At 47.8% G+C, this 13,107-nt stretch overlaps 1 protein-coding gene across 3 annotated transcripts in view; it reads left to right on the top strand.

Annotated features, from left to right (window-relative positions):
* The window catches only part of LOC144752965 (uncharacterized), a 188,191-nt gene that overhangs the window by 92,491 nt on the left and 82,593 nt on the right, over positions 1–13,107 (top strand). For all 3 annotated transcript variants that reach the window (XM_078640773.1, XM_078640771.1, XM_078640772.1), the window contains one exon: positions 6,729–6,842. In XM_078640773.1, the coding sequence (XP_078496899.1) occupies positions 6,730–6,842 (113 nt within the window). In that variant the 5' untranslated portion in view covers position 6,729. The remainder of the gene's footprint in view (positions 1–6,728; positions 6,843–13,107) is intronic.

Here is a 13,107-nt window from a genome sequence, read left to right as displayed (position 1 = left end):
CTTGTCCGGTTCAAATTATACCATGGTGGTTTTGTCCAGCAGTGCCTTCTTGATCCAGGTGAATGACTCTGCCTCTGTGGGACCCCATGCCCATCAGGCATCTGTCTTAATGAGGACCCAGAGGGGCTTGGTGATCGTTGTCAGGCTGGGGATGAATTGGCCAGAGTAGGTTGCAATTACCAGGAAACTGTGGCTTTCTTGGGGACCTGGGCCTGTCGAATTGCTTGAAACTTGTGGTGAACATCTTGGATGCCATCTTTGGTGAACAAATATCAAAAAAATTCAATCCTGGTTTAAAAAATTGAGCACTTCTTGCAGTGGATGGTGAGACCATTCTCGCTCAGTCTTTAAAGCTTAGACAAGAGCTATTGGTGGTGTTTCCAAATGGTTGTTGAGTAGATGAGGATGTCGTCGCTGATTTTCATAACACCTTGCAAGCCAGATAAGGTCTCCAGTATAGTGTTCTGAAAACAACTCAGCGGTTGAGGACATCCAAAGTTCAGCCACTTGTATCGCCTCAGGCCAAGGTGAGTCAGAAAGGTGGTGATATACCAGCTGTCCTCATCTAAGCACAGTTAAGGGTACCCTGCATTAAGGTCAAGTTTGGAGAACACTTTTGCTCCACTAAGAACGGTGATCATGTTGTGCATGGTGGGCATGTTGTGCCTCTTGCACCTGATTGCCTTATTGTGAAGGAGCATTTCAATGCATAGCCAGGTCTTGCCTGGCTGTTTGAGCTTCTCTGTAATCACCATTGGGGATGCTTATGGGGTTGGTCAGGAGACTTTCTGTATGATGTCTAGTTGTTGCACTTTTTCCAGCTCTTGTTCCACGAGTGGTTGTAAGTGAAATGGCACTCGCTGGCGCTGCAGATCCACAGGTTTTACTGCCTTGTCATTGTGAGAAGTTGGCCTGGCATATGATGTCCGCTATTCTAGTGGGCACCTTGCACTAGTCCAAACGACCCTTATTGATGTTAGGTTTAAAGACAACATTATAGAAAGCTATCCTAGTGGTAGCTGTGGAGAGCAGCTTTCAGGCTAAGTCTTGAAGGAATGTAAAGCAGTTTGGTTTACCAGTCTATAATCTTATGAATGACCAAATGAAAAGAGAACCACACCAGGTATATATATAAAATATATGTATTTATTCTAAGCACACCCCTCTAGTCTTTTTATGAGGCTAGAGGCAAATGTACAATACAGAAACTTAATTGAGCACACAGTAAATAGCACAGTATACATTTTGCCCTAGGGGCCTCACAAACCATATACTAAGAAAGTGGTATAAGTATCAGTACAGTCATAGAGACAAGGCCTAGAGCCAGTAGAACTGCTGGGGCAACCAGGAACAACCCAAGGTAGGGACGCAGGAGACCCACGGGGGACGCGTGCAGTGTCTGAACACAGCAGCGAATCACCATTGACGTCTATGTAGGAAATTGCGGTTAGATTTTTAAAGATTAAGGACACTTAGGAGTGGACTAGGAACAAACCCTTTCAGTACTGGACACTTCGAGAGTCAAGACCCACGGGAGCATCGAAGTACTCGTGTTACCTCACCCAGGGAAGCCGGGTGCATAGGTGTCTTTTCGTGTCGGGTTTCATCGTCGTTTCCTATGGAGAGCTGCAATGAAGTGCTGCAGGCGACCAGATGAAAAGTGTCCGCATGGATCCAAGAGTAGATCTAAGATCTGAAGAACCTGAAAGCAAAGGGGACAGAGTCTGGGTCACTTGCCAGTGACCAGAGAGGCAACAAGAAGATGCCAGCCGATGTCGGGTGATTTCAGGTGATGGAGGTGAAGAGTGACTCTTCAGCCACGAGGACCAGGAGGCATTGACAACAACCAGGAGCTGGATTCGAGCTGTCCCACGTCCGATGTCAAGTGCTGCAGTGTCGGTATCCGGATTTGACCCAACAAGCCTTGGCAACTGCAACCCACGCAGAATGCAAAGATTGGCTTTGGTGCAGACCAGCAAGGTGAATGAATGAATGAATGAATGAATGAATGAAAGGGCATTTGTAAAGCGCGTGGCTACCTGGAGGACTCCCAGCGCTAGGCATGGCTACTCAGTTAGTGGACAGAACAGGAGGGGAGCATTTACGGGAAAAGGAGGGTTTTCAGCTGTTTTCTAAAGATGCCGTGACTGGGTTGGTTTCGAAGATGTATGGGGAGGGCAGTCCACAGTCTGCCTGCGTTCAGGGAGAATAGTCTGCCGCCACTCCTGGCTCGTTTAATTCTTGGAGTGGTGAGGAGGTGAAGATCGTTTGAACGCAGTTGGCTCCTGGCCTTATAGGGATGGAGTATGGCTGAGAGCAGGGGGGGGGCCTTTGCCCTGGAGGGATTTATGGACAAGGCAGAGTGACTTAAAGCTGATTCTCTCTTTCACGGGAAGCCAGTGAAGGAGGCGCAGGGCGGGTTTGGCTGAGGAGAATTCTGGGGTTCCAGTGAGTAGTCTGGCTGCATAGTTCTGGATGACCTGTAGGCGGTTAATAACCGAGGCGGGGGCACCCAGATAAAGTGCGTTACCATAGTCCAGTCTGGAGGTCTGAGGGACTCACCCTTTGGAGGGGAGTCGGGGCACATCTGGAGCAACCACGGAAGCCCAAGAAACAAAAGAGATGCCTTCCTGGGGACTCACCAGTCAACGGGCCAGGGATCACAAAGGGTCCCTGAAGCAGAAATGCTAGAAGCGGGCCCACGGAACAGTTGTGGAGTGTAGGCCCACAATCTTCGGTGCAAGTGGTGCTCTTGGCTTGTACTATAAGTAGCCCAATGCACAACTTTGGGAACGCTCGGGAAGTAGGTGCAGTTGCAAATATGATGGATGTCTAGGAGATCCAGTCCCACGTCTCTCGTGACGGCTGCGGATCTCAGCTTTGCTGGGATCTCGTGTTGGCCTCAGAGATGTCTGGAAGTCCGTGTCCTGTGTCGCAGATTCTTTGGGAACCGGCGGGAGCCTCAAAAGTGCAGACCGGGAAAATGCTTCTTTGGTGCCTGTTTGAACAGGGGGGGGGGGTCACTTGTTGACCCCAAGGGAGCTTTCTTCCGTCTTCTAGCCGATATAGAATGTCAAAGGTCCAAGATTTATGTTTCAGAGTTTCGTTCAGGGTAATCTAAAGTCCTAGTGACTGGGTTCCTATACTTATACCAAGTTTAGGGGTTGGACTAACTCTAAGGTCCCACCTATGGGAGGAGATGGGGAAGGTGGACCTGGAGAGGGGATGTTTACACCCCTTCCCCTTTTTCCAGTTTCACGCCAGAGCGGGGCTGCCTGCCCCAGCAAGTGGTTTGAACTGGGATATGCACATGCATTGTCTGAAAAGCATTCACTAAATGCACCCACCCTGCCTCTATACACTAATGCCTGTCTGGGGAGGTGGTTACACCTCCCTGGACAGGAAACCTATTGTCCAGGCCTCCCCTGCCAGAGTTTCATCCAGCAGCAGGAGGTCAGACTCGTGTCTGCGGCAGCAGCATCCATTTTGTGATGCTGGGGCTCTTTTAAACTTCTACCGGTTAGACCAGCGTGTACATGTCTTCTCCCTCTAGAAGGGTGGAATGCTACCCACGCCCCCAGGACTGGCAGGGGGGGAGGGGGTAGTATTCTAAAGTGTTTGACACCAAATACGACATGTTTTGATGCAGCCATTCCAAAGTTGACATTAACCGCGAGGATATAATGCACTTAAGAGTATATGGTATGGCTGTATCACAGAACAGCCATAAGGAATGGATTCCGAAAGCTGCAGAGGGGCTCAGCTCATACTTGGGCACCCTCTCACACCAAGCACTCTGCCTTCAGGATTGTCAAGGCTTGCCATAGGAGTGACTTATAGGTTTACATGTGTCTGTTTTAAAAGGTAGATATAGGTATACTATATCTTAGTAAGGGGTGCTTACACCACCTCTCCCAGGCTGCCAGAGCAGACCTGTGGTGTCATTTTGGGAGGCTTCTCATGGGTGGCATAATACATGCTTCAGCCCTTGTAGGCCTCTGGGGTACCTATGCCCTTGGTACCTACGGTACCAAATATTAGGGACTCACAAGGGTAACCCAGTAACCAATCTGGAGTGTACCTAATGTACAGGTAATCGGTTTAGAGAGAGAACAGCTAGGCTGGAGTCCTGGTTAGCAGCGCCCCATCCAGACTAAAGTCGATAAATCAGTGAAACACAGCAAAAAGTGGGGGTAACAATAATAAGCAGATCCTACTCTCCTACAGTCATTGTGTAACTTAATGGAGTGGTCCTTTCAGGCATCCTAGACTTGAAACATAATTCATTCCTCAACATATACACATTACTACAAGATTACAACGCACTCCCGATGGTAAAGCTGCCACTTAAAAACAGAATGAGACATTATCATGTGTCCCCAGATGGTAAGAAGAAACTGGATCCCTTATGGTAAGAGGAAACTGGATCCAAGTAAGGGATCCAGTTTCCTCTTACCATCTGGAGGACACATGAGAATGTCTCATTCTGTTTTTAAGTGGCAGCTTTACCATTGGGAGTGCGTTGTAATCTTGTAGGAATGTGCATATGTTGAGGAATGAATGTGTATATCACTGAGAGCGAATGAAAGTATGATTGAGGTCTATGATTGTTTTATGTGTGGGACAAATACATCTATACATCCATAGATGATTTTGAATTCTCTTGAAATTTTAAGTACTGTTTTGCTATGATGAAAATAAAAAGAATAATATATTTTGTATAAATAAACGTCCTTGCATTCTTGTGTGGGTCAGCCCTTGGTGTTCGTATGCTAGGACCCTGGTTCTGTGGCCTCTTATAATCCCGTTGGGAGGGTGACTTTTTGTATTAGTGGTCTTTGAGAGTGACAGACCTGCATCTTTGGGTGAGTTGCTTTCGGGCATCCTTGGGTTGGGCATCTGTAGTGCACATGCTGGCAAGTTCTAGTAGGTGTGCATAGAAATTATCTATTTAGTCCCCTTCCCGTCGGTGGCTTGACTGAGTTTAAAGCGCTCACAGTCAGAGTTGAGTTGAGGGTCAACGGAGAGGGGCTCAAACAACTTGTAGATTTCCTCTCCTGCATAGTATAGCAGGAGTGACCTCTTAGCTGCTCCATCAGTCTCTCTGGTTACGCAGAAGTCGTTGTTGAGGTGACCCACCCATATTTTTTATCTTTGCGCCGCTGTGTAAGAGTTGTGCAGCTCACTGACTGGTTGTAGAGTGTTGATTGGATTGTAGGAGTGGGTATAGGGGCTGGTGCCAATCCCAGGCCTGGGGCAGGGTTCTGCTCAGCATTTGAGTTGTCTGCCATGTTGTGAGGCCTGGAGTACCTGTGGTGCCTGGGTGTGCCTGGTGGTCAGCAAGCGGTGGAATGCATGAGTGGTGGTCAGCAATCCCAATGGATTGTGTTGGCAAGCCCCCTCATCCTGACAACGCACTCCACATGGGAGCTCATTGCCGGTAATCCACCAGACATCCTGATACAGAAGATTATGTTGATGCTCTTGCGTGGTGCCCAGGGGGACCGCCATGTGCAGGCCTCCGGTTGAAGATGCACAGCAGTGTCTGGCTGATGGAGGCAGCTGGGTGTGGGCAACACCCACAAAGTTGAGATGAGCTCTAAAAGACCGACAGCAGAGGCCTTTTCCTTTGCCGGCTACTATGACTGGGGTTTCGGCTACTAGTGTCGGAAGAAGTTGGGGCTTCACTCAATTTGGAGCGAAGAAGGGTGTTATTAGGGGACACCCTTGTCGTAAGTGTAATTTGTGCAGGCCACAGCTGATGTGCGTAACGTAGAGCTACAAAGATCTGTACAACACTCCAAGCTGGTAGGTTCAGGCCAATCCACGAGTGGTCTTGCGCCCCTTTATTTATACACCTGGCCGTGCTTGGCCATTGGGGTTGCGTGCATTCTGTGCATGGGTTGGCGGTCACCCAGCATGGGCCCAGTGGCTCACTACATCTCAGAGCATGTGAATTAGTTTTATGAGAATAAACACAATATATACCTAAAACGTTATTAAGAAAACTTTGCATTTGGCGTTTGTCATAAAATATTCTTATGTCAAACTACCCATTTGCTTGGTTTGCTGAGCCATGTACTACCTTCCTGCATACTTGCTGCAGAACTGATGGTCTTCAGTGTATCACAAATAAGCGTCCTTTGAGATGTCTCTCAGCATCTTTGCTGCCTCTCTCCCCTACTAAATGGGGGACGCTTTTATACCCTATGCATCGTAATTTCTCTAAGTTAGGATTTTGTCTTAAGACCAAAACTTAAGACAAACTTAAGACAAAGTCCTAACTTTACTACTCCTAAATGCCTTTTGTGAATACCAAAAGTCGTAAAGTTAGGATTTTGTCTCAGATTACTTTTGTGAATCGGGCCCCCTAGTGTCTTTCTGGGAAAGTGTGTTGTCACTGCATCTGGGGTCTTCTGTCTGTAATTGGCCTTTAAGCACACTTTTATTTTACTGGCAATCCGCTTTCCATCTGTCTTCACATGACAAGTATCAGTGTTATTATCAATTTGCCTTGGATTGTTCACTGAAAAGATATGTGGGCTGTAGGGAAAAGCAGTGCTTCTCTCCTTACTATGCTTTCTCTGTTACTGTTGGTCTCTAAAGACGGTGTTGGTTTTGTCAGGATAAAGGATCGACGGGCTGGAGTGAGTATTGTGATTTGTAAACCTACAGTCTTCTCATGAATCCTTACTGGTGGGTGGACTAACCTCTGCAATCTCTTACAGGATGGACAACAGAGAATCTGCCAAAGCACTAATTCTCAGGCATGCTGCTGACAGTGGGAGATGTGTGCTCATAGAAGTTACTAACAACTCAGAATTATCATTAGAAAACAAACGGTAAGTCCTATCTTCAAACCATTTGATGAGGAAAAGATGCACACCTCATTAATAAAACCTGTTCAGGAGCAACAGCGGCCATATTAAAGTCCTACAACATCTTCCTCTGTGAAATGTACCTCCTCATGTATGGTGTCTCTATGGACAGTAGCTAGCCCAGGATATCTCTCTAGATGCAGCATGTATCCAAGAGACTTATAGTGGGTGTCTCGTTTACCAAGTGGTATCTCTCAGCAGAAAATATCTAAGCCAGCATATTTCTTTAGACTCAGCATGTACCATGAGACATTCAGTGTGTGTTAGACAACAAAGGGTTATCTCTCTGCAGATAACATCTAAGCCAGGATATCTCTCCACAGTCAGGCTATATCTATCAGACATGCAGTATCTGCCTTTGAGAACAAAGAGCAATCTCAGTAGATAACATCTGAGCCTGTCTATCTATATAGACTCAGCTTGTGTCCATGAGACATGCAGTGCTTGTCTCGGTGAACTAAGAGGTATCTCTCAGGAGATAATGTGTGAGTCAGGATATTCTCTGGTTTCAGCATGTATCCATGAGATATGCATTATCAGCAGATAAAATCTAAGCATGGAATAGCCCCCTAGGGTCAACATCTGTCCTTGAGACAACATCTAAGAAGACCTCTGTTCACAATGTTTATCTAATCTCTACACAAATCGACTGCTGCGTAGAAAAGGGCGCAAGGATTGTGGGAAAGGTTGGAAAGTCATTACATCACCCATGCTGCAGCTGATTTGTGCAGCCAAGAGAACATCAAATGCATGCTTCACAAATCATTCATTTTAGTCATTCATCACACATAATCAGCGTGAGACGATGGTGTTCAGTTCCCAGTGCATTATAACATGAAGATGCCAAAGCTGATGCTAGAGTGTAACCTATCTGTTACAGGCCTCGATCCAGAAGGAGAAATTGTCCGTTTTATTGTCTGTTCGAGCTGAAATCCTTGCCACAGTATTACCCCACACTTTCTGTCTTCCTCCCTGCTTTTTGCTGAATTCTCTTTTGTTGGTTTTAGAACTCTGCACACTTTATCACTGCTACGAGAGGTAAAGTGCTTCTGCTCTCTCCCTAAAAGGTGGTAAAATTGGCTTACACCCAACTGGCATATTTAATTTACTTTTACATACTTAGAATATGATACTACTGGTATCCAGGGCCTGTAACTTAAATGCTACTAATGAGCAGCAACACTGATTGTACCATCCACTTAGGTAGCCTTTCAAGACCTGTCTCAGGCCTGCCACTGCAGCCTGTGTGTGCAGTACTGAACTGCCATGTCAACCTGGCAAAAACCAGGCCTTACCTTCATTTTTAGGTCGAGCGTAGGGCAGAGCGCAGCGCTGCTTTAGGAGTGACCTTTAGAAACCGGTCAGCTCTTTTCAAGCACTCGTGGTTGTGCTGGCATCCACGTTGCAGGAGCGAGAAGTGGTGTGCAGGGGCCATCTGTTTCCAATTAGCCTGGCCGCGTGTGGTTGTTGACATTCCTCTACTCTCGCTCTCACCCTCGCCTGCCCTTGTTTTAAAGGTGACCATGCATGCAGCTGGCAGCACTTTTTGTGGACACAGGACTCGCAGCGAAATGTAATTATGAAAACTTGCTTTCATTGGGCATTTGTGTGTTGATGATTTTAAGTCTGCGGAAAGACATGCTGAAAACAAAAGCCTTTTGTTTTCTGTGCAGCTGTTTGTGTGCTTCAGTGCATCAAATCCTACAAACAAATTTGTATTGTAGTACCCCCATCTGTGCGTGTGTGTGCGTTACAGTTCTCAACATGCAAATGGACAAACTTTGCAGCTGCATTGCCCTGCTCTGGTTGTGTGTGTTCCTGTTTGTGCTTCGTGGTGTGTTGCTATTTTCAAGCTTGCTAGCCGATGCTCGTGTCAGCAGTGCATGCCTCTAGTTGTGTGCATCGTCACTGTTTATACCTGAAAGGGGACACATGTTGCACATGAAGCACACACACTGGTTGAGTATGTTTCTTTGCACATGTGTGTTTTTCCCCTCTCCCACATTGGTACTCCAAGCAGGTCTTCGCTGAATGATCATTCTGCCACACATTAGAAGCGCTATTGTTTTAATTAGCGCTGAGCATTAACATCGGCAGATGCAGCTACCTAGTCCGGACAGACTCCTGAAGGTGGACATAAAAAACGGGTACATTGAGGGCAATGAAAGCAGATGCAACCACAGAAATGCTACCTTTTTTTACCTCGTGTTTTTCCATCAGACGATCATTGTGCCAAGGCAAAGCTTTTAAAGCCCACACTTTGACATGTTTACAGCAATAAGCTGCATTAAGGGAGGCACGATGCATGCCACGACAAAAGACTCCTCAAACTGTTTTTCAATTCACATGGAGAGCATGTAATTTGTTGCTACCTGCTGAGTAAGTGAGTCGTCAAGATTTACATTTAGATTCATTCACTAGAATGACGCGCCGTCACGCTCCATGTTCGCAATGCGCAGAATTTTCCCCTCTGGTGGTTCAGTCGGGGCGCAGGGTGGGTCTATTGCAGCTGCATTACACATGAGCAGTAGGCGCTATCTTTGTTCGGGCTAAATATAAAATATAAAGGGGCATATTACCAAGGGCATTATCGCCGCATTAGCGGGACTTTTTCCCGCTAATGCGGCGATAATTTTATCGCCCTATTACCAAGCTGTCGCTAACACCAGTTAGCGACAGCTTGTAGGCGATAGCGGGCATTTAGGGGCCCACTTTGCATGTCAGCGATAATTATCGCTAATGACATGCAAAGTGGGCGTGCCAAGATGTTAGCGACTGAAAACAGTCGCTAACATCTCTAACTCCTATTAACAACTTTTGGAAATATTCGCGCTAAGCGCGAATATCTCCAAAAGCTAACGCCTGCTAAAAGCAGTTTTTAGCCATGTTATCCAATGGAAGGTGGATAACATGGCTAAGAGCATTGTCACGATAATGAATGAATATCGCTGATTTTTCAGCGATATTCATGCATTTCGCAGGATTTTTACCGCTTTTGAGATGAACCTTGATAACATCAAGGTATCTCAGCGGTAAAAATCCTCGGTGCTCGGCGATATTATTTTCCCGCTAACCAAGCAATAGCGATAACTATCGCTATTGCTTGGTAATATGCCCCAAAATTCCCTTCCCCATGGCGGCCATGTTGAGATTGGGGAATAAAATGGATGGAGCAGACAAAGCTAATGTTGTGGTATGCCCATCTCATGTGATTGTGGGTTCATGTTATAATTCGGCATCATATCGGCGTGAGCGTTTTAATGCGGCTGGTGTTTTAATACAATGTGTCCACAGATGACATCTTGGTTGTATATACATATTGATTTTCAGCCAAGCTGAACTGAAGCCCTGTTGCTTGCTATTTAGCATGGTTAAAAGGCATTGACATTGACAAGGCCAATAGTTCTCTGATTGCCGAGACCTAGTGGCTTTGCCAATGCTTGTGCTGTCTAGCACTAGGTATCTGGATCAGTACTTTGGAGCAATGGTCCTCACTTTTGTGAATTACTACTAAATATCAGAATTATTTTTTTTTCGTTTTTGTCCCACACATGCCGCTCAGTGTTAATAAAGAGCTGTAAACGAGGGGTGTGTTGTACATTATATCAGTTCCCTGACTCTTGATTGACAAGCAGCAGGCTTGGGCCCTGCCGATGATTTGTGGGGTACTCCCCTTGTTAAGCACTGAGCTCAGGTACCGTAGTGTTGCCACTTTATATCCAAATCAGAGTAGTTGTCCTTAAATTCAGACGTGCCTGTAAGGTAGGCATACTCACCCCCTCTAAAACCCAAGTCATCAACACACTTAGGGCTGTTTGCAGAGGAGTGTTGCCCTTTTCAACTATCTTTATGTGATTCAGCTATGGGGTTTATTTTGAAGTCACTGTTAGGGCTCTTTAACAACAGCCTGCTTGTACGTACCTCCCTGTCACCAGTAACAATTGGGCACTGTTAGTAAACCAAGCAATGTCCTGAATGCCTAAAAAAGCAATTCACATGAAATGTGACCTACTGCTGAATGTGCTTTCTGATGTTTGTAACCTCGCAGCTTGTGTGCAGCAAGGATAAACACTTATAAGATCCCAAAGGCGAGACCTATTGGCTATGCCAATGCTTGTTAATACTTATAAGTCACCCTTAAGGCTCACAGGGAAGAATGTTTTGTATTTACAATCTAGGACATGTTTATTATGGTTCACATGTCCTGGAAGAAAAAAACATGCAAATTACTTTTTCACTGTTGTAAGGCCTATCTCTCCCAGGTTACTGTATGACTTGTAATAAGTGCTAATTTCAGAAATTGAAAATACAAGGTTAAATCCTCTTTAATGCTAAACTCAGATTTCAAGTTACCATTTCAAAAATGGCACTTTTAGAAAGTTGGCATTTTCTTGTCCTAACCATTTGCGCCTTCCTGCCTTGGTCACATGACTGTGAATGGCTTTGTTATTGGGGCTTGCGTATTGGTCCCAGACAGGGACACAAAGGGGGATTAGCTGTGGACGGGATGAGCCAATCTGGCAGGAAGACTGGGGATGGGTTGTACTCAGCCCCACTTGCATTTCAAAGGGCTTTTGCCTCCTGCACAAACTAAGGAATCCAACACCAGGCATGCCCTACCTTTTGTCACCCCCATACAGCCCGAACCTTGACAGGAGAAGGGGAAGATCTTTTCAGACCCAAGGAGCGGGTAGGACAGGGAGTCCTTCCACATCAAAGAATGACACCAGGTATAGATATTGGACCTCCAGAACCACTCATCAGTACATATTTGTACCTGTGGATCACTCAGAAGAAGGACTGCCCTGCTTCAAGACGGTCTGCCTTGCTGCCCTGCCTTCTGAGGAGGGAAGACTGGACTTGCTCCCTTAAATCCGATCTGTTGGTTACCAGAGTAACTCCAAGCGCCAGTTAGCTGGCCTCCTGTGTAAGCTGCAGGGACACCATGAGCTGCTGATTGGCAGCTCCATCAACACCAACGCAGCACGATGCAGCTCAATGCCGGTCTTCACCCCACACCTCCTGATCAGTGGGTCCATCAATAGTAACACAGTGGGAAACAGCTCAACGCTGGACTTCGCATCGCAGGTTCAGGTCAGCAGCTTCACTGACAACGACACAGCTCAACGCCAACGAACGTCGGTCATTGTATCTAAAGATACAGAGGTCCAATTTCCAGCGGACCACTCTGAGTCTTGTACTCACCCAAGCTGTCTCCAGTGATAACCTGCGGACCCACCTGGGAGTGAGAAGGCTGTTGTCTGTCCCTGAGACCTCGGGACTGTCTGCTGTGCTGGGCTCTGTCATCGCCGCCGCCTCTCGCCGCACCCGCTCCGCGGGTGCCGCTTCGCGGCTAGGGGAAGGTGTGTAAGCGCTGTGCTGTGGGAGGCGCTGAGAAGAACACCACGTCGGCGCTCTGCAGGGACTCAGAAGTCCAGGAGTCCCTGCTTTCCCCAGGTGCAAGCGGACGCGCCCACAATCAGACACGCCCCCCGCCTGGCCAGAGAGAAAAGGGCGCGTGTTGCATTACTTGCTGGGACCCACCTGGGAGTGAGAAGGCTGTTGTCTGTCCCTGAGACCTCGGGACTGTCTGCTGTGCTGGGCTCTGTCATCGCCGCCGCCTCTCGCCGCACCCGCTCCGCGGGTGCCGCTTCGCGGCTAGGGGAAGGTGTGTAAGCGCTGTGCTGTGGGAGGCGCTGAGAAGAACACCACGTCGGCGCTCTGCAGGGACTCAGAAGTCCAGGAGTCCCTGCTTTCCCCAGGTGCAAGCGGACGCGCCCACAATCAGACACGCCCCCCGCCTGGCCAGAGAGAAAAGGGCGCGTGTTGCATTACTTGCTGGGACCCACCTGGGAGTGAGAAGGCTGTTGTCTGTCCCTGAGACCTCGGGACTGTCTGCTGTGCTGGGCTCTGTCATCGCCGCCGCCTCTCGCCGCACCCGCTCCGCGGGTGCCGCTTCGCGGCTAGGGGAAGGTGTGTAAGCGCTGTGCTGTGGGAGGCGCTGAGAAGAACACCACGTCGGCGCTCTGCAGGGACTCAGAAGTCCAGGAGTCCCTGCTTTCCCCAGGTGCAAGCGGACGCGCCCACAATCAGACACGCCCCCCGCCTGGCCAGAGAGAAAAGGGCGCGTGTTGCATTACTTGCTGGGACCCACCTGGGAGTGAGAAGGCTGTTGTCTGTCCCTGAGACCTCGGGACTGTCTGCTGTGCTGGGCTCTGTCATCGCCGCC

Source organism: Lissotriton helveticus, chromosome 5_1 (assembly GCF_964261635.1).
Source record: "Lissotriton helveticus chromosome 5_1, aLisHel1.1, whole genome shotgun sequence".
Taxonomy (NCBI): Eukaryota; Metazoa; Chordata; class Amphibia; order Caudata; family Salamandridae; genus Lissotriton; species Lissotriton helveticus.
The sequence above is the reverse complement of the archived record's forward strand: the minus strand, read 5'-3'. Positions and strand labels throughout refer to the sequence as shown.